The sequence below is a fragment of the Taudactylus pleione genome, unplaced genomic scaffold, assembly GCF_031769625.1.
Source record: "Taudactylus pleione unplaced genomic scaffold, aTauple2 ptg000040l, whole genome shotgun sequence".
Taxonomy (NCBI): domain Eukaryota; kingdom Metazoa; phylum Chordata; class Amphibia; order Anura; family Myobatrachidae; genus Taudactylus; species Taudactylus pleione.
This window is the reverse complement of record NW_028284442.1, coordinates 34,202,107-34,227,357: the sequence shown is the minus strand read 5'-3', so window position 1 is coordinate 34,227,357 and position 25,251 is coordinate 34,202,107. Positions and strand designations below refer to the sequence as shown.

The window sequence follows — 25,251 nt, the reverse complement described above, 5'->3', positions numbered from 1 at the left end:
CTCGCTAGGACAAGGCCTTGTATAATAGGCCAGTGTATCATACAGCTTTAATGGAAAAATATATTCTCTTTCACTGTACTAATTATTTATTTGCTTTGGAGTGCTTGGTAACTTTGTATTATATTTATTAATATTCTAACTAACCTATATACAGTAAGTAGGGGAGTAATCCAGAAAGTAAAGACCATTTGCGCATCCCCATTGCGCAGTTCATTCCCCCGCCACAGTTCATGGTCAGACGCTCCCTGACCTGTTCTCTAAGTGCTCTATTAGTGGTGTGCTGATATCATTGTCCTGCGATGTTGTTACAATGAACCCTACAATACAAAATCTCTCTGACTGTAAAGTGTGGAGATGAGGAGCTGCGATATTTAATGGCGCTCATACCTGAGGATTACAGTACAACAACATGGCAGTTTTCCCTGCATACAACTATGTGGAATAAGGGAAAATCTGTGATGTTGTTGGCTGCGATGTGCCGAGAAATGTTCATAACGCCGGAACCTTTCAGCAATCGCCTTAATTGAACTGCTTGGTTGTATGAGTAATTAGGGACCTATTGTGCAGTGAGTCTGTGGCTCCTAATATTATTTCTTTATACCCCTCATTGGCAACATTTCTAATTAGCTCAATTTCCTCCTATCCTTATACATGGATGACACACTATAGGCCTGATTTAGAATCGCGTGGTGCTGTTACCGCTTTATCCATAATCGCAGCGGCGTCTATATGATAATGCTAGTATCTGCCCTTCCCCTGGCGTGCAGCCGTGCGTCTGACTGTGCAAGGGCTGAGACTCCCGCTCCCATCAGAGGCACCATCAAAACTTGCACCAGCGCTATGGCAGGGACAGATCATCCATCAGAGCATGGCTGCCAATATGAGCGATTAGGTAGTGTTCATTCTAGCACCCTGCACCTGTCACAGCCTGTGCAGTTCCTCTTTCCTGCCTGGGATGTCGCTTTGTGCTCTGGTGCTTCTAGCACAAATTGCTTTACCTGAGTAGTTTGTTGCATCCTCTGAGTGTGCTAGAAGCACCAGAGCAGAGAGCGACACCCCAGGCAGGAAAGAGGAACTGCATGGATTGTGATAGGTGCAGGATGGTAGAATGAAGACTAGTAAGTGTCTGTGTGCATAAACAGTTATGGGCGTGTGTCGCGCCAATTAGACGGACCATCTCTGTGCGTCTGAATCGCCACCTCCCAGGAACGCCCAGCACATTTCCAGTACATTTCTGATAGCGTGTGCCTCAATCGCAGCTGCAGCTATGTGCGTGCGCAGTGTAACGCCTGCACTGTACCGGGTTTTAGGGATATTCGCAATTGGTGCATTAGCCACAATTCACTCCCCTCCATGAATTCTGGCAATGTGTGCCACTCAGAATCAGGGTCATTGTGTGTCCAAAGAGACTTATAGTATTAAAGATTGTTTTTAGTGTATTTCATATACAGTATAACTTGTGATTGACTGATTAAATGATCTGGGGGCTGACAGCGCTGTCTTAGGCAGAATTTACTATGCTATAGAAATGTAATGTAATTTATGATACATACATGCAGGGACGGACTGGGGCTGTAGTATATCCCTGGTAGCCTGCCCTATGCGCGCGACTTAGGTGCAGGCGCTCGCGAAGGGAGCGTGCCATGAATAACGGGGGTCTGGCCTCTCGGCATGCACCTGTCTCTTCCCGACCCATCACTGCCGTGGCGGATCTTCCCTCCCCCTGATAACCTGTATACGGCAGTGTGGGTTAGAGGGCGGGAGCACTACCGCCCTCCTCGCGCCAGCCCTGAGGCCATCGGTCCTTCTGGCATTTGCCTGGAGTGCCCAATGGCCAGTCCGGCCCCGCATACATGGATCATTTTGAAGATCTGTATATTTTATAATTTGTTTTCTTTTTAAATATTATATTACCGTACTGTTTGTGTTTTTTCCCACTGGTAATGAATTATTTTTCTGCCAGTACTGATATTTCTTTGGAAGGAAATGTTCCCTGTAATGTGAGCTGTGCGTATTCCCGCAGGTCTCGGAGCTGGTGAGAGAACACAAGAGGGAGCACCTGACAGTGTGGGGTAACGCAGACTACGAGATCGTACAGAAGTGCCACAAAGAGGTGAGGGGCAGAGTCAGTCCTAAGTACTCCGGTCATCTGCATTGCTGTCCTGTATGTCATAGCCTGCGTCCCTTATTGCCGCTGACACACCCGGGACATGGAGTTATGAATAGGGAGCTAATGAAAAGTGCACCTTACCTCATATACACCACATTATGCTGACTATCAGTGAGGATGTTGGCTGATTGTGGCATTAGCTGGATGCTGCCATTCTTCTCTAACAGATGTATGTATAACCGTGCTATAGTCACAATGAGGTCTAGCTGGCAAACAGCACATTAATCTTCATGTTTGGCTATGGGGGTATTTTGCTAGGCAATGTTAGCCTGTTATATTGCACCTCTGTGTTTACTGTATGTCCTGCACCCACAGTCACTCTGTGTCATTGTGTGCCTAGCGTAATAACGGGCTCAGTCATCTGACGATGATGTGGGGCAGGAGAAAAGACACCACCCCGGTCTCCTGACTGACACCTGTTACTCTGGGAGCCCATGTAATACAAGTCTCCATGCTCCGTGTACAGGACTCACCACATACTGTAGTTAGACTGATTGGTAAAGAACTGTTTACCTTGATTAACTTGATATAGAGGCCACATTCATTAACCTATTTTGTCTAGAATAATGATACAAAGTATTATTATTTGGTGAGAATTTTTTATATGGGCTCTTTTGGCGCTAATGGAAATATTTATCAGCAACCCACTGCTGCACTTAGCACAACAGGGTCTGCTCCTCTGCAGCAATAAGACTACAAAAAAATAGTAAGTGCGCTGTCAAAGGATGCTGTATATAATTATAAAATGTATTATTACAATTGACAATCTTAAAACCAATAAATACAGAAATTCTTGTGGAAGCCAGCAATGATGAATTTTCACCTTGTGTCAATATGTTTTATAATAGTAACCTGTGGCCACAGGACATTAATCATATATAGTGTTCCCGCTAGGCTGTTTTAGCGGGGCGCGGCTCCCTGCCTTCCTTCTGGAGGGCAAAAAGCACCCTGCCCTCACAGCCTGCGGGTGCCCTCTTCACCCGCGGGTCGCAGTGTTCCGCGGGTGGAGAAATGGGGAGTTTGACTGGGGCGGTACACATGTCAAACCGTAACGCAGGTGTCATAAGGCGAGCTCAGGGAGGACAGAAACCTTGGCATCTATTCTCTCTGTCTGCAGCGTTTGGGGGCTGCCCGGCGTGTCCGTAAGTGCCGGGCACGCCCCCAAGAGTGCCGAAAAGGGTGACGCGTCTTATAGACACCCCCCCTTTTCAATGGCCACGCCCCCTTTTTGGGTGCGCGCACAAAGGTGCATATATTAGTGTTCACTCTAGCTCTGGTGGCAGGCAGGGTGCTGGAGCTAGAGTGAACATTAATATATGCATGCTTAACTGTATGAATGTTATAATATCCGACAGATGATAAACTTGTAGTGGGGTAATACTTAGGGCTATTTCACACCGGCCGGCAAAAAAAACGGTTGTTTTTTTGCAGTGTACTATTTTTTATTATGTTTGTAAACAAATAGGTCCTTTCAGACGGCACGGTTGCCGTGTTACAGCCAGAAATATCCACTGAAATGGACGGCTGCCGTCCACGGTTTCAATGTTAATGATTGGGAAAAATAACATACACACGGCACTAAACCATTGTGTGTGTGAAAGGAAATTATCCACTGGCAAATAAACTCCCCGATTTTTGCTGGCCGGTGAAAACCGGCGTGTGTGAAATAGCCCTATGAGTAACAGTCTGTAACATTACAGTCCTCTTTCCATAGAGTTAGTGTAAAACAGCAGTATATAGCAGCGATATAGTAGCAGCGGGATGCAGTCATTTTACTGCTGGATGGGATGCAAAATCCTGACGCGGGACTAAACATAGGTGTCGAAATGCCGATGCCAGTTTATAGACCGACACCGGAATACCGACAGCTGCCATCCCAAACGTAAGTACAGCGGGGCGCCTTAGCTGTTAGCTGCAGGGGGGAGGGGGGTGGTTAGGTTTATGCACAGGGGGGGTTAGGATTAGGCTTTGGAGGGAGAGGTTAGGGTTAGGCACCACTGTGGTGGGGGGGGGGTTGTTAGGATTAGGCACTAAGGGGGGGGAGGGTTAGGTTTAGGCACCAAGGGGGGAGGGTTAGGTTAAGGCACTTACGGGGAGGGATAGCGAGCAAGAATGATGGGTTAGGGGGACAAGGGGGTTAGGGTTAGTATACTTACCTGACCCCTGTCGGGCTTCGGAGCATCGGGTTGCCGCTGTTGGCTTATGACAGAAGGCATCCTGACTGCCGACATTTCATACCGATTCCATTAGCAGCAGACGGTATGATAAAGATCCTTGGAGGTTTTAAAAGCATATTTGTAGACAGAAGTAATTAATATGTGTATTATTCATCAAGCAATAATGTTAGTAGCTTTGTAAAAGCCGTCATTAGTTGGTTACCATTGAAGCCAAGTCATATATGGGGAAGTTATTGTCATCACCAGTGTAATAAACACTTTCCTCACGCTTCCTTAATTATACTGCAAGTGAGTCAATCTCCTTCCCCTTTCACTATACCGCTAAAGGTTTTGTGGATTCTCCCGTGACGGCTGCGGCACTATGTATCTCCTGCAGCCACCACAATGAGCGCTCTCTATGCGGCAGGGGACCCGGTCCTCTGGGCTGCGGCACTAGTCTCTCCTACAGCCTACACATAGACAATCTCTGAGTGGCGAGGACCTGAGCCTCCAGTGTCCCGAATGGGACAGGCTGCACTGAGCTACTTGACTGCTTGGCTGTGTACTCCACATGGTAGATCCCGCTGGCGTGCTTTCCACAACACAACACGTTACACTGGGTCGGAGTCACTGATGCGTTTCTCCGTCTCTTCTCCCAGCGGTTTCATCAGAGGTTGCTGAAACTCTACCCCAGTGTATTTTTTTATTTCATATAGGAGCCAATCAAATTATTTAGGGGAGTTTCTAAAACAGGTGAGATATACTGTTGTTATTGACCATTTCCCTATGGCTCTCCTATCTATAATTACTCACATATTTGAACATACAATAAAAAAATATTAATAATAAAAACAATCTTTGTCTATCTAATTTATTCTCCAAAGTGCCCTTTATTACTTTAAAATTACATTAAAGAAAAATATTTTTAACAGTCTTCATTTATATATACAGTAAAACCTGCATAAGTGGGTCTCAAGGGACGGCTCGTTTAGTCTCACTTAAAGAGGTATCTCACTTATCCAGTATCTCACTTATCCAGGTTCAAGAAGTGTTTGTCTCACTTACAGAAGTTCTCACCCCTGTAAGTCCAGGTACAGACATAGGAGTCTATGTACTAAGCCTTGAATGGAGATACAGTACCAGCCAATTAGCTCCTAACTGCCATGTCACAGGCTGTGTTTGAAAAATGACAGTTAGGAGCTGGTTGACTAGTACTTTATCTTCGTCCACTTTATCTCCATCCAAGGCTTAGTAAATAGACCCCATAGAGACTTGCCAAAACCTGTACTAATCCCAGTTACAGAGCTTCTAAAGACGGTCGTCTTATTTATAAACTGCACTAATCTCACTTAAAGAGGTCCTGACAGTAATCGTCTCAGTTATAGAGGGAGGGACGTATTTATAATGGGTGCAGGGTGTGGTGCACACGGGCTCCTGAATCCTGGTGGGTCCACACTGCACACCCTGCACCCATATTTGTTTATAATTACCTTTCTGCCGTCTATTTAGAGTGCTGCTCTGCAGGGCCAGACTGGCGCTGCAGAGCAGCACAAATCACAGGGAAAATGGTGGCCATTTTCCCTGTGACTCGCGCATGCACAGAAAAGAGGTCTCCGGGAATAAGACGCGGGCGCCATTTTCCTGGAGACCCACGCATGTGCAATAGATTCTGGCATTAAGCCAGAATCTACCACGGTCTGTTAGCTGTCAGAGGGGAGGGGGCCCAAACAGAGGCTTCACACGGGCCCGCTCCTCTCTTAAAACGCCCCTGTATAGAGGTGATTCATCCTAATAATCAAGAAAAATCACTCTCAGTTAAAGAGGTTTGACAGTCTCACTAACAGAGGTTTTTTGTTGCAAAAATGCAGGGACCTCACAATTAGTCCCAGTAATAGAGGTTTCCCACTTATCCAGGTCACACTTACCCAGGTTCGACTGTATATGCAAAGGTACACACAGTATACAAGAGATCTATTTCAATCACATACCTATGAGAAAAGGATAGGTTGATCTATATGAGGAATATACTGTATCCTACTATAATTGAACTCTCAAATAGGAATATATATATATCTACAGTGCCTTGCAAAAGTATACACCCCCTTTGCATTTTTCATGTTTTGTTGCCTCACAACCTGGAATTAAAATGGATTGTATGAAGGTGTGCATCATTTCATTCACAGAACATGTCTACAACTGTGAAGTTGTGTTTTTTTTATATTGTGAATCAAACAACATGTAGGACAACATAACAGAAAACTTCAGCGTGCATAACTATTCATCCCCCTAAAGTCAGTACTTTGTCGAGCCACCTTTTGCTTCAATTACAGCTGCAAGTCACTTCAGATAAGTCTATTTGAGCTTGCCCCTGGGATTTTTGCCCATTCCTCAAGGCAAAACTGCTCCAGCTCCTTCATGTTGGATGGTTTCCGCTTGTGAACAGCAATCTTCAAGTCTGACCACAGATTCTCGATTGGATTGAGATCTGGGCTTTGACTAGGCCATTCCAACATATTTAAAGGTTTCCCCTTAAACCACTCGACTGTTGCTTTAGCAGTATGCTTCGGGTCATTGTCCTGCTGGAAGGTGAACCTCCTTCCCAGTCTCAAATCACAGGCAGACGGAACCAGGTTTTGCTCAAGAATATCCCTGTATTAAGCACCATCCATCTTTCCCTCGACTTGAATCAGTTTCCCAGTCCATGCTGCTGAAAAACATCCCCACAGCATGATGCTGCCACCACCATGTTTCACTGTGGGGATGGTGTTCTTAGGGTGATGGGATGTGTTGGGTTTGCTCCAGACATAGTGTTTTCCATGTGTTGCCGAAAAGTTACAATTTTAGTCTCATCTGACCAGAGCACCTTCCTCCATACATTTGGGGAGTCGCCAACATGCCTTTTGGCAAACTCAAATTGTGTCTTCTTATTTTTCTGGCCACTCTTCCATAAAGCCCAGCTCTATGGAGTGTACGGTTTATTGTGGTCACATGCACAGATACACCAGTCTCTGCTGTGGAACTCTGCAGCTCCTTCAGGGTTACCTTTGGTCTCTGTGCTGCCTCTCTGATAATGCCCTCCTTGCCTGGTCTGAGTTTTGGTGGGTGGCCCTCTCTTGGCAGGTTTGTTGTGATACCATGTTGTTTCCATTTGATGATGATGGATTTGATGGTGCTCCGGGGGATCATCAAAGATTTGGATATTTTTTTTATAACCCAACCCAGAATGTACTTCTCAACAACTTTGTTCCTGACTTGTTTGGAGAGCTCCTTGGTCTTCATGGTGTGATGCCTCTTGCTTAGTGGTGTTGCAGCCTCTGGGGCCTTTAAGAAAAGGTGTGTTTATACTGACAGATCATGTGACACTTAGATTTCACACAGGTGAACTTCATTTCACTAATTATGTGACTTCTGAAGGTAATTGGTTGCACCAGAACTTTGAAGGACTTCATAGCAAAGGGGGTGCACATGCCAATTTTCAGAATTTTATTTATAAAGATTCTTTTTTATATATATTATCCTCATTTCACTTCACCAAATTAGACTATTTTGTGCAGATCCATTATATAAAATTCAGATTAAAAAAAATAAATAAATTACAGGTAAAAAGCCAAGGGGGTGAATACTTTTGCAAGGCACTGTATAAGATAAGAATATATAACACCTGCATATATACCCCTATGTACATGCAGGGGGAGAAATTTGGACATGTTCAAGGGGGGAATTACATGACTTAATCCGGGAATAGGGCCACTGTGCGTGTGCCGTGCCGGTTAGCATGTGCCCATATCCCGCAAACAGGATATCCCATATCTGCACACTAAGGCCCCGATTCAGTACGGATTGCAACTGTGATTGCTCTGAAGATATGCTAATCCTCTGTGATCGCTATGCTGTCACAGCACTAAATAAGGACGCCCACCTTACCTTACACACATCCGTAATACTTAGCAAGACTGCAAAACCATCGGTAACATTGAGTACAATCGCAGCCTCACACACACTTGCACAAGCTCTGACCTTACTCAGGAATTGCTAACCTCAGCGCACACAGTGAGTACACAATCTGAGTACGGCATCGCAGTGGATAATTTATGCACGCCCCTGCCACGGTGTTCAAATGCACTGGCACACCTTCGATTCGCATACCACCCCCACGTCACCACCCCCAAACGGTACTTCCTGTCAATCACTCTGCGATGGGTCTGCGTAGTCCCTGCGATCATAGTCCCGATCGCAGTGGAGTGTTCGCACACACACACTGCGATACATGCACAGAATGCAACAATCAGCCGATTGCATGCGTAATCTCAGATGCGATCCTTGCTGAATCAGGCCCTAAATACCTACAGGAATAGAATATTATATATTGTTTCAAATATCCAAAAGGATTCTCTTCTACAGAGAGCGGTGAAACTGTCACCACTTGGAGTAGCTTTAATTTAATTTCTTCAAGATGTATCTATACTAATATAATAAGAACGTTGTGTTTGTCTGTTTGGTCCAAATTGGCGTAAGAACCACTGTACTGATTTTCATGAAAACTGCATCACTTTGTCATGGAAACGCCTACAAATAACCTGCACTTTGTTTCATCTCGATCTGTCAAGTTACAGCTGAGCAATGACAAACACAAAATGTATTGACATCAACAATGCAAGAGATAGGTGTGGCACAATGCGTGCGGATGCTAAGGGGTGGGGGGAGAGTGCTTAGGACCCCAAACAGTGCATGTTTTCCAGGTCTCCTCACAGAATCGCAAGTGAAATAATTAACTCAACCTGTGGATCTTTTAAAATGTGTCAGTGAGTAATGACCACACATGTGCTCCTGCTGGGTGACCTGGAAAATGTGACCTGTGTGGGGGTCCTGAGGATCGAGTTTGAGAATCTCTTGTATAGGCTACATAGCAGTCTGTGGACAGGGCACACAGTGAGATTGGTGTGAGTGGTGGGTGAAGGTGCTTCTGCCTCCAGTCTGTACAGCGCTGCTGGTCATGTGGTCCACTCCCACGGCAGGATCCTTATGCAAAGCAATACAATTAGAACACCTCAAATAAATCAAATGTTGCCAGAAGCGATTTCATTGTGGGTAAAGCCTCGTGCAAGAGCTACTTAGAATATATTTTCAGTTTTTCTTATTGCTACTGAGAGTCTGCTGCCACCTATTGACTGCATTACAGAACAGCAGTTAATACAAATACCTCATTAAATTATGAAAATGTACTTGACAATCTAACACTTAATACGATATTTATCAATGTAGTGGAGCAAGCACATTTGTCTTCACTTCTCTGAATGTACTTTCCCAGATTACATATTTAGCTGATGTGTCATTTTTAGAAATATATTATTGCTTACATGTTACTTATAAACAAGTGCAATCTTAAGTGGCCCATACATGGTGCGATTTCAAAAAAGTACGACACCTCGGTATGTTTTCAAATTCAGCCCGATTCATCGCATGCTGCTGTGAATGGTAAGCGATGCATCTTACAAGTTGCTTCGTTTACCTATTTAACATAGTGATGGATCGCAGATCATAAAATCAACGATGCCGATGTACGACGGCGGGGACGCGCATCGCCGTCCTACAGCATGCCAAAAACCCACACAATATGCACGATTGATTGTTGCGATCGATCGAAATCGTGCATATCGTGTGTAAAATCGCCCCGTATATGGGCCACTTTAGGCTGATTCATGCAAAGAATATGTGCACGTACTAAAAAAACAAATTTCTTTTGCAACTTTAAATAAAGGGTTTTTTTATACAGTAGAATTAAGTGAGTCATAATGCAATTCTGTATTATTTCCTGATTACATTCTTTGCTTTGAATTGTTTGTGTGTCTGTTTTTATTGCAGACAACATTAATTCTGATAAAGTAACTCCATATACAAGTCTTTCACTTTACAACTGCTGAGTTTTGTAACAGCAATCTCATATCAGCGCCACCTGCTGGAGGATGCAGGGTGATGCATGAGTCATCCAAGGACGTACACTATATGGACAAAAGTATTTTTACACACCTGTTAATTATTGAATTGTGGTGTTTCAATCAGCCCCGTTGCCACAGGTGTATAAAATCAAGCACCTTGCCATGCAGTCTCCATTTGCAAACATTTGTGATACAAAATGGGTCATTCTGAAGAGCTCAGTGACATCAAGCGTGGTACTGTGATAAGATGCCACCCTTGCAATAAGACAGTTCGTGAAATTTCATCACTGCTAGATATTCCATGGTCATCTGTAAGTAATATTATTAGAAAGTGGAAGCGTTTAGGAACAACAGCAACTCGACGCGGAAGTCCATGTAAAACCACAGAGCGGGGTCAACGACTGCTAAGGCGCATAGTGCGTAAAAGTCACCAATGCTCTGCTGATTCCATAGCCGAAGAGTTCCAAACTTCCACTGGCATTAATGTATGCACAAAAACTGTGTGGTGGGAGCTTAATGGAATAGGTTTCCATGGCCGAGCAGCTGCATGCAAGCCTCACATCACCAAGTCCAATGCCAAGTGTCGGATGGAGTGGTGTAAAGCACACCGATACTCAACTGTGGAGCAGTGGAACGTGTTCTGTGGAGTGACGAATCATGCCTCTGTTTGGCAGTCAGATGGACGAGTCTGGGTTTTGTTGATGCCGGGAGAATGTTACCTGTCTGACTGCATTGTGCCAACTGTGAAGTTTGGTGGAGGAGGGATAATGGCATGAGGCTGTTTTTCTGGGTTTAGCTAGGCCCCTTATCTCCAGTGAAGGGCAATCATAAATGCTTCAGCATACCAAGAGATTTTGGACAATGCTAGGCTCCCAACTTTGTGGCAACAGTTTGGGGAAGGCCCTTTTCTATTCCAACATGACTGTGCCCCAGTGCACAAAACAAGGACTATAAAGACATGGTCTGATGAGTTCGGTGCGAGAGAACTTGACTTGTCCGCACAGAGCCCTGACCTCAACCCCATCGAGCACCTTTGGGATGAACTGGAATGGAGACTGCGAGCCAGGCCTTCTCGTCCAACATCAGTGACTGACCTCATAAATGCTCTACAGAATGAATGGGCACATATTCCCACAGAAACACTCCAACTCTTGTGGAAAGCCTTCCAAGAATAGTGGAAGCTGTTATAGCTGCAAAAGGGGACCAACTCCATATTAAAGTATAGGTATTTGAATAGAATGTCATTACAGTCCATGTTGGTGTAGTGGTCAGGCGTCTGAATACTTTTGTCCATATAGTGTATATTAATCAGTGGTTGGGACAATTGGTCTGAGTCAGCGGTGGATGCAGGTTAGGAGGTTATATGACAAACTGCCCATGTGCAGCCCAGAAGAATTTTGAAAAACAGAAGTCGAGGGTGTACGTAGTTGTGTTCAACATTGCTATTACCTGAGATGGCTTCTGCGATCCATGGGCAGTTCAAGGTCAGACTGGGAGGTGGCCTGAAGTCTTTGCAAAAAGAGGGCATGTTATGGGAGTGTCATGGGCTGGTATCAGCATGCAGCTGCTATCTCATTCGCAGCACCGCAGCCACAGTGGCCATATCTTAAGAAACTTACAAAGGAAACCACTCCAGGTGGGGGCTGCACGAGGTGTCGATGTTGCGATCGATGGTGGAGGGATCGGCTCCACCAGTGCACTTGAGCATTGCTCACATATGCAAAATGGGCATCGCAGGCTTGCACAGTCCGTCGTACATTAGTGCACAAGGCGGTTGCTTACACTGCCATTCGCATATATTCGCACTAGAGGATCCGTGAGAAATCACAGCCGCACGTGATCTGCGTCCACCCATGAATCAGGGCCAGTGGCTTCTGTGCATTAAGATGAACAGTGTGGTGCTGTAAGCTGGAGTTACAGTGAGTGTAGAATGGTGCAAGCGGGATGTGGGAGGTGTATTAGTGAGAATGTAAATGTTATTACTACTATACTGTAAGTGCTTCAGGTTAAGCTAAGTAAAATCCATGTTTTTCTTGCACTTCTAGAACTGTAACATCCCTCTGCTCTTCTGCTTTCAACGGGTCCTACTCCTGGTTGGTTTATTTTACACAGGACTCCTGCCCTTCGTACCAATCCGGGAACAATTCCTAGAGATTCCAATGCCTTCTATAATCACCAAGTAAGCATCATACACACTCATACAATGATATATATATATACAAATACTCAGCGACCACTTTATTAGATAAAATCATGTCTCATCAACTCAATGCATAATGGTTAGTGATCTTCAGACATCAAATGTGATCTAAGTGGCAGATAATGGTGCCCAAAACAAAGAACATACAGTGAGGGACAGTTCTGTGGGCGAAAACACATGGTTAGTGGGAGACCACATCGTAATCTGATACTACAGTTGGTACAAGCTCTCCAAAACTGGACAGTTGCAGATTGCCTGATGAGTCTCACTTACTGCTGCTGCAGGAGGATGGTAGGGTCAGAATTTGGTGTAAACAATATTAATCCTTGGATCCATCCTGCCTTGTGTCATTGGTTCATGCTAGTTGTGGTATGATGGTGATCTGTTAAATTACATTCAGCCCCTTAAAAAGAATTGGATATCTTTTAAATGCCACAGTCTACCTGAGTATTGTTGCTGACCATGTGCATCCCTTTATGGCCACAGTCTTCCAATGGGGTTGGGTGTCTTCCAACAGGGCTGGGTATGATATCCCAGCTGTCAGGATGCCACTGGTCGTAATACCAACAGCGGCATTCCGACACCCATAGGACGCTATGGTAAGTACTTTTTTAACCCTAAACCTCCCTCCCCTGTGCCTATACGTAACCCCCCCCTTCCTAGTGCCTAAACCTAAGACCCCCACCCTGGTGCTTAAACCTTACCTCTCCATCCCTGCACCCTAATCTTAACCCTCCCTCTAGTAACTAACCCCACTAGCTAAGACTACCCTCCCCCTAACACCCCGATACTTACCTTCAGGATGCCGACGGTCGGTATACTGGTGCCGGGATCCCGACGCCGGTATTAAGACCGTCAGCATTCCACACGCCTGGATTCCGACTACATCCCTTTCCAACGAGGTAATGTGCCATATCACAAAGCCCGCGTGATTTCACAATTGAACCGCAAATCTGGCAATGAGTTCAGTGTCGTCCATTGGCCTCCACTGTTCCCACAATGGGAGATCGGCAGCATGAATGTGCAGCAAGTGTGTGACGCTATCGTGTCACCATGGACCAGAATCTCCAGCACCTTGTTGTATCCATGTCTCAAAACATTCAGGCTGTTCTGGGGGGAAAGAGCAGTCCTGCCCAGTTTTGGAAAGGTGTACTTAATATTAGGTGTGCCACTAAGTGGGTTTATATACAGTACCAGTCAAGTTTGGACACACCTTCTCATTCAATGGTTTTTGTGTATTTCAATTATTTTCAACATAGTAGATTAATACTGAAGACATAAAAACTATGAAAGAACACATATGGAATCGTTGTAAACGAAAAAGTGTTAAACAAATCAAAATATGTTTTATATTTTAGATTCCTCAAAGTAACCCACTTTTGCTTGGATGACCACTTTGCACACTCTTGGCTTTCTCTCAATCAGCTTCATGAGGTAGTCTCCTGGAATGGATTTCCAACAGTCTTGAAGGAGTTCCCAGAGGTGCTGAGCACTTGTTGGCTGCTTTTGCTTCACTCTGCGGTCCAAATCATCCCAAACCAGCTCAATTGGGTTTAGGTCGGGTGATTGTGGAGGCCAGGTCATCTGACGCAGCACTCCATCACTTTCCTTCTTGGTCAAGTAGCCCTTACATAGCCTTGAGGTGTGTTTGGGGTCATTGTCTTGTTGAAAAACAAGTGATGGCCCCAGTAAACGCAAACCAGATCGGATGGCATGGCGCTGCAGAATGCTGTGGTAGCCATGCTGGTTAAGTGTGCCTTGAATTTTGAATAAATCACCGACAGTGTCACCGGCAAAGCACCCCCACACCATCACACCTCCTCCTCCATGCTTCACAGTGGGAACAACACATGCAGAAACTATCCACTCACCTTCTCTGCGTCTCACAAAGACACGGCGGTTGGAACAAAAAATCTCAAATTTGGACTCATCAGACCAAAGTACAGATTTCCACTGGTCTAATGTCCATTCCTTGTGTTTCTTGGCCCAAACAATTCTCTTCTTCTTGTTGTTCATCCTCAGTAGTGGCTTCTTCGCAGCAATACGACCATGACGGCCTGATTCACGCAGTCTCCTCTGAACAGTTGATGTTGAGATTTGTCTGCTACTTGAACTCTGTGAAGACTTTATGTGGTCTCTAATCTGAGGTGCTGTTAAGTTGCGGTTTCTGAGGCTGGTAACTCTAATGAACTTATCCTCTGCAGCAGAGGTAACTCTTGGTCTTCCTTTCCTGGGGCGGTCCTCATGAGAGCCAGTTTCATAATAGCGTTTGATGGTTTTTGCAACTGCACTTGAGGGTACATTTAAAGTTCTTGAAAATTTCCATATTGACTGACCTTCATGTCTTAAAGTAATGATGGACTGTCGTTTCTCTTTACTGAGTTGAGTGGTTGGTGCCATAATATGGATTACAACAGTAGTCAAATAGTGATGTCCACTGTGTACTAACCCTACTGCACAACACAACTGATGGTCTCAAACACATTAAGAAGGCATGTAATTCCACAGATTGACTCTTGACAAGGCACACCTGTTAATTCAAAACCATTCCAGGAGACTACCTCATGAAGCTGATAGAGAGAATGCCAAGAGTGTGCAAAGCTGGCATCAAAGCAAAAGGGGGCTACTTTGAGGAATCTAAAATGTAAAACATATTTTGATTCAACACTTTTTTGTTTACAACATAATTCCATATGTGTTCTTTCATAGTTTTGATGTCTTCAGTATTAATCTACTATGTTGAAAATAATTTAAATAAACAAAAACCATTGAATGAGAAGGTGTGTCCAAACTTTTGACTGGTACTATATATATACACACACACACACACACACACACACACACACACACACACACACACACACACACACACAGATGTGTCGACATACTTCTTACCTCTGTGCGCTACAAGTCGTGTTAAACATAACGTGCAAGCACTGTGCAACTCTGTGGCGCCGAGCGTCTTTTGGTGTGACTTACTGTGAAATGCGTCTTATTCGCAAAGTGATGCAAATGGACCGCATAAGCATCTTCTGCTGATTAAGATGATATGCGGCATTCCTATATTCTGTGTGTAAGTGTGGCTGTATCTGCATGCAAAACGCTACGTTACAGTGTCAGCGGCTGTGACAGTGTAATGCAGGTACACCGGCAATCGCGCACAGAATATAGGCATGCCGCGTATGTGTCATATTCACATCACTTTGCGAATAAGACGCATTTGACGCCAAAAAGCTGCACAAAATGATACTCTGCACTACCGAGTCACGCAGCGCTCACGCGTTATGTTTAACGCGCCTTGTAGTGCACGGAGGTAAGATGTATATGGACACATCTGTACATATGTAATATATACTACTTTAGCAGAATGGCATATTTATATTGTAGATTGCATGTATCAAAACATAAATTGGGCATTTCAGTTGTAGTAAAATATAGTTATTAATTTGGAAATCATTCACTAGCAGTAAGCAGAATACTGACTGAGTGACATAGATGCCCATGTACTATAATACAGGTGTAGCATCAGATACAATGTAGACTGAAACAAATAATGATACTGTGAGATAATTACTTACAGATAGACGGAGTGGTCGGCAAATGGTCATTTTCAAATTATGTTTTTCTTTTCTGCAGACTTAAGGACGCCTCGAAAATGAGCAGAAGTCACAAGTTTGTTGTGTGGTTGGCAGATGCGTAAGCTGTGCTTCCATTGTTTCTATCACATACCAGATGTGCAATCTAATGTAGTGATGTCCAACTTCATTCAGTAGCATCAAGACACACAGACACACTCATACATACATAAATACATACACATCATGCAATACACGTAACTTGCAAGGTCAGAGGTAAAACCTGTGCAGTACGAGCCGCTGTAGGTTCATATGTAAAACTCTCCTGCACTCTAATGTTCCAGACTTCCAGGTGCTGAAATAAAACCGTACCCAGCACACTGAAGTTTGGCATTACCGTAGGGAACAATGTCCTTCATGTCTCTTATTTTTTCTTCCAAGATGACCACAAATACACAGTGAGGTCAGCTGCAGATATACGTGAATGTGAGCTGGTAACAGACCCAGGAGTCACATGCAGCAGAGGGTAGTAGAACAACAAAATAGGTTCTAAGTACTTGGACAGCTGCACCCAGGACTAGGGAGAAGCAGGCACCATACAGCAGGGCCGAAACTAGGATATCTGTCACCCGGTGCAAGGCAGTAATTTTGCGCCCCCTCCCTTCCCATACCTGGATTTTGTCCTTGCTCCTCCATAAGGCAGTACACTACTGAGACGTCCCTGGTATAGTGACTTACATTATTCCACACACCATAATGCCCATTACACATTATGCCACACACTGTAATGCCTAATACCAAAGTGCCACTTACATATTTCCCCGACACCATTTTATGCCCCACAGTAAGGCTTCTTACTTTAAAATTACCTGCTCGTTGTCAGGGGTTTTTGCCCGTTGTCAGGGAGTTTTGCTCATTACCAGGGGTTCCATGCTTGTTGCCAGGGGTTACATGCTCTTTGGCAGGGGGTTTAATGCTTGTTGCCATGGGGTTTATGCTCATTGCCAGGGCTTACACTCTCGTTGCCATGGGGTTTATGCTCGCCTGGGGTTTTCATGCTCCTTGCCAGGGAGTTTCATACTTATTGCCATGGGGTTTCATGCTCGTTGCCAGGGGGTTTCATGCTCGTTTCCACGGGGTTTTATGCTCGTTGCAGCTTTCAGCATCTTCTCCCGGCACTACCGGGAACGCTGTGTGCATTGCGCTGGCCTAACAGAAGGCTAGTCGGCATGGAATCTGCTGAAAACAGCCAATCAAAAATGGCCGCCGCCAAGGAGGAGACAGACACTAGAGGTCCAGTAAGGACCTCTAGCATCTGTCTCCTACTTGGCGGCGGCCATTTTCGGATGGTCATTTTCTGAATCTGCAGCCCCCAAGCCACCGCGAGTCAGCACTTTTTCACCCCCTGCATTCCGGCACCTAGTGCACGTGCACCTCTAGCCCCCCCCTAGTTGCGGCCCTGCATACAATATGTGCATATAGGATAAGAGCATACTAAGAGCTCCTTCCACCGCACGGCATTTAGGATTTTAAATGAAAGTAATGGTACTGAGAAAATTGAGATACAGGATATAGAGAATAAAACAGAATGTCTCCAGTGTACTATACAAGATACGTTATTTTACATATGAGGCATCTACCATAAAGTGATATTTTCACAGTCGCAGCCTGGTGGCAGCAGTAAGTTTAAATGCAAAACCCTCCTGGTGTCACATGTAATACTATCACACTCTTAATTCCCATGCCAGAAAATCTGCCGTTTAGTGAATATATCATTTTATTTATTAAAAAGTATATATATGGTAGTATCCATGGTAGACAAGTGAGAAATAAAACAATGGTGCAAACAAACATATACAGGGATGAAATTGCTTACTGGATATGTCAGACACCTTACGCACTCCCACATATACAATCCCTGCATAGTATAATATTTACAGTATGTTTTTACTATATAGGGCTTTCTGTTCAACAAAGATCTCTCAGGAATGTTCAGACTAAAGGCTCTAAAATGTCACAGGAGCTGATATTAATGTTACTATTTTTGTTTCAGATTAATAATGAGAAAGGCTCTATTTCAGCATCTGAAAGCACGAGGAATTCAGGTACAGTGTGATGAATCTACATACATACCATAAAATCAGAACGTCACAAAGGTGGGGGCTACTGCAATCTTTAATTACAATGTAGCAGGCATCAGCCTTAGGCTGGGTGTACACATGAGAACGATGTCTATCCCAGCCGATCCGACGCCCAATGTATGGATATATCGGGCAGCCGTACACACTGCACGATCCAGTGTACGACCGCGCAGTATACCCTTCCGTCCTGCATGCCACCGTCATTGACATCTTCCCATCTGACGTGCAGCACATCAGACAGGATGACATCACTAAAGATGCATGTGAACGCGCAATTGAGGGTACATACTGAGCAATAGTGTCCAATATATCGCCTAATGTGTACCACACTTTATTTTACAGTTAATAGAATGCAAAATAAAATTATTATTATTATTATTATTATAGAAAAGTGCAGTATATTTTTCCCTGAACCTTTCAGTTAAAGATCCTACAACGGTCTTCAGTGATCACAACATTATATAACCGCTTTATACAGATATGTATGGATTATTCACTTGACATTATTTGTTTATGAAGTATGGAAGAGGTACATTAATAGTCATCTGTCGTTTCAAGTGTGTTCTGGATACATCATATGCAGTTACAACCTAACACAAATAAAAGGTATTAAGCATTATAATTCCAAATACAGATGTGACCTCAGACATCTAGCCTCCTGGCACGTTAAACAGCCCTTCTAATCGCTCCATGCCGAGGGGTGACTCAGTAGTGCCGAGCATCTTTTAGTGCGAGTTTTACCTTAAAATGTGTCTTATTCACACAGTGATGCTAATAGATAGCACAAGCAGCTTCTGCTGATTACAATGATATGCAGCATTCCTATGTTGTCTGTGCGTTTGCAGGTGTATCTGCATGCGAAATGTTACGTTACAGTGTTACAGCCGCTGACACTGTAACGTAGCATTTCACATGCAGATACACCCACTGGTGCACACAGAACATGCTGCATATCATTTTAAGCAGCAGAAGCTGCTTGTGCTTGCTATTCACATCACTGTGTGAATAAGACACATTGGGGCAGATGTATGAAGCTCTGGTAAGTGATAAAGTAGAAAGTGATAAACCACCAGCCACTCAGCTTCCAACTCTTATGTTATAGGCTGTGTTTGACAAATGACAGTTGGGAGCTGATTGGTTTGTCGTTTATCACTTCCCAGAGCTTCATACATCTACCCCATTAGAAGGTAAAAAGTTGCTCGAAAGACACTCGGCGCTACCAAGGCACACAGAGCTCTCGCGTTATGTGGCACAACATGTAGCGCATAGAGGATAGATGTATGTGGACACTTCTGTACGTATATGGTGACTGGTTTGACATTCTGAGAATGATGAGTCTGTCAGGAAAAGACAAAGCATACAGATTCCTCATTGAATGTAGGAAACACACATTTGCACACAGGGCCTGATTCAGACCCGGTCACTCTGACAGAGCGCTCGCTCTGAATCAGGGCCGGGTTTTGTTTTATTTTTAGAACGGCCTCCTGGCCGCTCGCATAGCAGTGGGTGACCACCCACAGCTACAGCAAGTGGCCATGATGATGGTCGCGATGGTCAAGACCATCGTGGCCGCAAGGCCCAGAGAGATTTCGGCTCTAACAGAGCCGGAATCTCTCCACTGACATCACTCGTGATGTCAGTGGGGCCTCCCCCAAACAACAGGCGTTTGGGCAGCCACCCCCCCGGCCCGCCCACCAAAGGGGGCGAGCTGTCACTCAACATCAACAGCTCGCCCCCTTATTTGCGAGACCTGGAGCAACGGAGTGCCCGTCGCTAGCCAGGTCTTGCGCATGCGCATGACGGAGCCGGCTCCGTCATGTGCATGCGCTGTGGGCCACCATCGACCCGGTTGTGAGCGCTCAGCACTTGCGACCGGGTCTGAATCAGACCCACAGTCTTAATGTGGCCGCATCTCCCAATTTTTAGCAAATTGCGCAAACATCACATCCGATATACGCAACTTAAAGCAGCTACAAGCGATTCTTTGTCAGGCCCATCTCTGTCGCTTCTCACAAATGGGGGAATAGGCGTTACATGGTTCGCACGTAAGACAACTGTATTGCATATAGTCAGAGTAGCGACGTATTCTGCGTATGTACAGTGCACGCCATTTTCAGTCGCATCTTCTGTACCAAGAGTGGCGTAACATCATACTTGCCAACATTTGAAGTCTTGTTCCTGGGAGAATTGGGCAGTGATGGGGGCGGGGCCAGACTATCGCGTCATTAGGTCGTGACAAAATGTTGAGAATCGCAAATATTTGAATAGGGGCAGAGCCAAATGACGTGATTAGCATAGAATTGCATCATTAAGCCCCTCCCCCTCCCGACGGATTGCGGAACCATGGTAAAATTCTTCTCATGCTGCCCACTTCACTAGGAAGTGCTGCTTCACTAGAAAGTGGGCAGGATGCGGGAAAAGTGCCTACTCTTCCGGGGCTACCGAAAAATCAGAAGTCTGCTGCAGGTTCCGGGAGAGTAGGGAAGTATGCGTAGGGTATAAGTGCCGTTACTAATGATGGCTGCTCTCACGGCCAGAGGGCTGCTGGCTGAGCGGTCGCCTAGATATGCCCGACTTAGAATACTGGTAGATATTCGCATAGGACTTTGAGTCTCTGGAGGCGCTTGGAATTGCAACCACATTACTTGCGACTCAACAAGTCTAAAATGTAATAAACTCTGAGGTCACTACCAGGGTAAATGAGTCTAATTAAAGATTAATATGACCACATATGACCAATGAGTTTGGTGCACCAGTCTCCTACGCTCGTGCACACATTCTGTGCTTCACTGGAGAATATCACCTATCAACTTACCATAAGACAGTGGCTTGTCAGTTATTCTGAGTGAATTAGTGGTCTGCTTTCTCATGAATATTGGTTTATCCCTCAAAAATGGATAGATGCATTAATGGTTCTGTTACTGGTTCAATAAATCAAACTTCAAAAAAGTCCCAGGAAACATACAAGAAAATGCTCTGGTGACAGTGGCTTGTGTTTGGGTGTCTGCAACATAAATCCATATATTCACTGCTGTTATGTTAAGATATCTTATCTTGTGGTCGCGATGTCTGAAAACAGAACAGACTTACACTGTGCCATGCAGCACTCCCCCTATACTTATCACCAGAATGATGTCGCTGCTGGAGACATCTTCTAAAAGATGGCGGCAGGAAATGACAATTACCCTGGCACTGTGCAGGAGTCTTTTGCGCCTTCTGTGCATTGGCAGAACGCTGTCTCTACCGCCATCAGATAGGTGGGAGGTGCTGCAGCCTCCTGGTCGCTAGCTAAGCTGTGGGTTACCACCCACAGCTTAACGAACGACCAGGGTGATGGTCGCGATGGTCAAGACCATCGCGACCATCGGGGCTTGCGACGAGACCCTAAGGTTGGGTCTCGGCAAGCACAAGCCCCAGGGAGCTTCCTGCTCTGATCGAGCAGGAAGCTCCCCACTGACATCATTGCTGATGTCAGTGCGGCCGCCCCCAAACGGCAAGCGTTCCGTCGGGAACGCCTCCGTTTGGCCTGCCACCCCCCCTGCCCGCCTCCCAAACGGGGCGAGCTGTCAATCACCATCGGCAGCTTGCCCCCTTTGGTGCGAGACCCGTAGCGACTGAGCGCCCGTCGGAGCCGGCTACGACATGCGCATGCCCAGTGGGCAAACATCGACCCGGTTGCGGGAGCTCAGCGCTTGCGACCGGGTCTGAATAAGGCCCACAGTGTTCATTAAAATGCCTCTGTGTTCACAACATGCTGGAAATGAGGTGCATCATATCTTAATACTAAATGTGGTCAAACTGTGCAGTAAGTTAACGGAAATGTTCAGTAGTGATATATTTTACTTATTCAAAATGGTCATTGGGCCTGATTCACTACGGAACACAACTGCAATTGCAACAGCGATTACACACGCAATTCAACTGCGATAGTATGCTAATCCATTGTGATCGCTATTCCCTCGCAGCATAACATAAGGACGCCCACTTTACCTTACACACATCCGTAATGTTTATCAAGACTGTGAAACCATCAGTACAATCGAGTACCATCGCAGCCTCACGCACATTTGCACAAGGTCAGACCTTACTCAGAATTTGCTAACAACGCACGCTATCAGGCCTCAGGGTGCGTAGGGCATCGCAGTGGCGAACTCACTGGCAAGCTTGCGTTTCCCTAACCATCCCCCTGTCACCACCCACAACCTGTGCTTCCTGTCAATCACTCTGCGAGGGGTGTGCGTAGTCCTGATCGCAATAGCTAGTTTGCGCATGCCTACTGCGATGCAGAACACAACAATCGGCCTATTGCGTGCGTATTAGCAACTGGGATTCTTGCTGAATCAAGCCCATGGTCAGTAGATGCCCATTAATAATCCGTACTAAAACTTGTTCTCGTTTTTTCAACGTAAAATAAATAATAGCATTTCTTTCCTTACAGCAAAGTAGATCATCAGTACATTTCTCTTTATTTCTAGGTATATATTTGGGTGTTGAACAACGAAGAAGAATACAAACGAGCCTTCGATTTGGGCGCCACCGGTGTAATGACGGATTATCCCATCCGACTTAAGGAATTCCTGGAAAAGTACCCTCATTGAAACAAGGGAAAGGTTTAACGAGAGCACCACCTGCCTGAGATGTTACTGTACAATAAGATCATCATACCTCATGCACGGCCGCGTAGTAAATACTTAGATACTTATACATATTTATTTAGGGTATCTTGTATAGTTTACATTTGTAAATAGTCTAAGCAGAATCAGGATGAAACCACTAAACTGTAAATTCAGGAGAAAACCGACATCTTCCCTATGGACACTCTGTGGAAATTGCGCAGTATTTAATTACCGAAAACCAGACCTTTTTTTATTTTGATTTGTTGTGTGTGTTTCTTAGTTGTCACTGTCATAGCTGCAAAATGTTGCTTAGGATTATGTCTAATTCATAGTATCATGGCAGGGGGAAAGATGGGCACAGGTAATGGAGTGCTTGCTTGTTCATTTCTGTTTTAAGACCTCATGATATAAGGTGGTAAAGTTCCATGGGGGTCACATTGCAGGTAATTATGGGAGAGCAATATTGTGCATTGTACTGCGCACCCCTGTGGTGGTGCACGGCAAAGGGATCTTTATAGCTGTGCCCGCGATGTGCCGCCTTATGAACTTTCCTATTGTACGATGCAATCAGTTGAATTGGCCAATAGCGTCAGAACTCATAGGGGGTTATTGAAATGTTGTGCCGGCGACTTTTTTTTTTTAAGACGCCCAACGGAGCAATTCAATTGTTGCTCCGTCAGGGCGCGATAGCTGGCGGAGCCGGCACTACTGCTCGCACCCTCAGGAGGGTGCGAGCAGAAATGTGCGAGAAACCCCCTGGTTATGGCGTGCTAACAAGAACATTAGACGGGTTTAGTCTTTTTACATGGCTAAACCCGCGGCGAAGAGGACGATAATTAATGAGTGCCCAGAACAAATGAATTGCAACACTGGGCGGGCGCTCATTAATTATCACGCCTAAAAAACAATTGAATCGCCCCCATAGACACAAGTTTCCATGCTGTCTTAAGTTATTATTTTATAAAAAATGTTTCATGTGTCTTAAAGGTTCTCTACTTACAGGTACTTAATACACATAATTAATGGCACATACTATACTGTATATATAATTTTGGGGTAGGAAGCTTCAGAACCCTTGAATTATGTATTTTTGGGTTTTTATTGTGATGGTTACTTACTAACATAGCTGAAAGGTGCAATTTTAATGTGTGGCAGTCAGCCATTAATATTTATCTGTGAAGACCTGGCCTGGACAATCTGTAATCTCCAGGTAGTGTGAAACTACAAGTTCCAGCATACCCAGCTATATGGCAAAGCATGCTGCATCTTGTAGTATCACACCACCTGGAGACAGGTTATCCAGACCTGGTGCAGAGCATCCACCACATACATTATCCCACAGTACATATCCATTCTTCTTATGCTGCGGTATACAGAGGGATTCACAGCAAATACTGCGATTCTGACATACAGTGAATGCTGACTGAACATTTATATAAATGATGTGATCATTTAGGTTTACTCTGATTTTGTTTTTCAAGGACCACTAAACCTAACACACATGTTGGCTAATATAAAATAATAATCATTTATTTACATATAACAGTAACTTAGCGGAAAAAAAAGAGATAAAGTTTACATTTTTTGGGTGGGGAACATAATGGAATGTATGCCCAAACATCATGTCAGTAATCTCCATGGAGATCACAGCAGTCTGTCTCTTTTAGCTACCTTTTGTAGAACATGGCTGATAACTGTGAGTAATAGCTTGGAGTCAGTTGTACACTATGTACAGCCATGGGCAAAAGTTTTGAGAATGACACAAGTCTTGGTTTTCACAAAGTTTGCTGCTTCAGTGTTTTTAGACCTATTTGTCAGTTGTTACTATGGTATACTGAAGTAACATTACAAGCATTTCATAAGTGTCAAAGGCTTTTATTGTCAATTACATTAAGTTTATGCAAAGAGTCAATATTTGCAGTGTTGACCCTTCTTTTTCAAGACCTTTGCAATTCGCCCTGACATGCTGTCAATCAACTTCTGGGCCACATACTGACTGATGGCCGCCCATTCTTGCCTAATCAATGCTTGGAGTTTGTCAGAATTTGTGGGTTCTCAATGGGATTAAGGTCTGGGGAGTTTCCTGGCCATGGACCCAAAATTTCGATGTTTTGTTTCCAGAGCTTAGTTATCACTTTTGCCTTACGGCAAGGTGCTCCATCATGCTGGAAAAGGCATTGCTCATCACCAAACTGTTCTTGGATGGTTGGGAGAAGTTGCTCTTAGAGGATATTTGGTACCATTCTTTATTCATGGCTGTGTTCTTCGGCAAAATTGTGAGTGATCCCACTCCCTTAGCTGACAATCAACCCCACACATGGCCTCAGAATGCTTTACTGTTGGCATGACACAGGACTGATGGTAGCACTCACCTTTCCTTTTGAGAACTTGTGCTCAATCCTCAAGAGGCGGGTGAACAAACAAAACCCACAAATTCTGACAAACTCCAAGCATTGA

The 25,251-nt window shown here is 44.7% G+C and overlaps 1 protein-coding gene across 2 annotated transcripts in view; it reads left to right on the top strand.

Annotated features, from left to right (window-relative positions):
- Positions 1–24,727, top strand: part of GDPD1 (glycerophosphodiester phosphodiesterase domain containing 1) — a 109,935-nt gene extending 85,208 nt beyond the window's left edge. For both annotated transcript variants that reach the window (XM_088455342.1, XM_088455335.1), the window contains 5 exons: positions 2,024–2,113; positions 12,308–12,441; positions 16,099–16,158; positions 18,091–18,142; positions 22,654–24,727. In XM_088455342.1, the coding sequence (XP_088311468.1) occupies positions 2,024–2,113; positions 12,308–12,441; positions 16,099–16,158; positions 18,091–18,142; positions 22,654–22,776 (459 nt within the window). In that variant the 3' untranslated portion in view covers positions 22,777–24,727. The remainder of the gene's footprint in view (positions 1–2,023; positions 2,114–12,307; positions 12,442–16,098; positions 16,159–18,090; positions 18,143–22,653) is intronic.
- Positions 24,728–25,251: the final 524 nt, after the last annotated feature.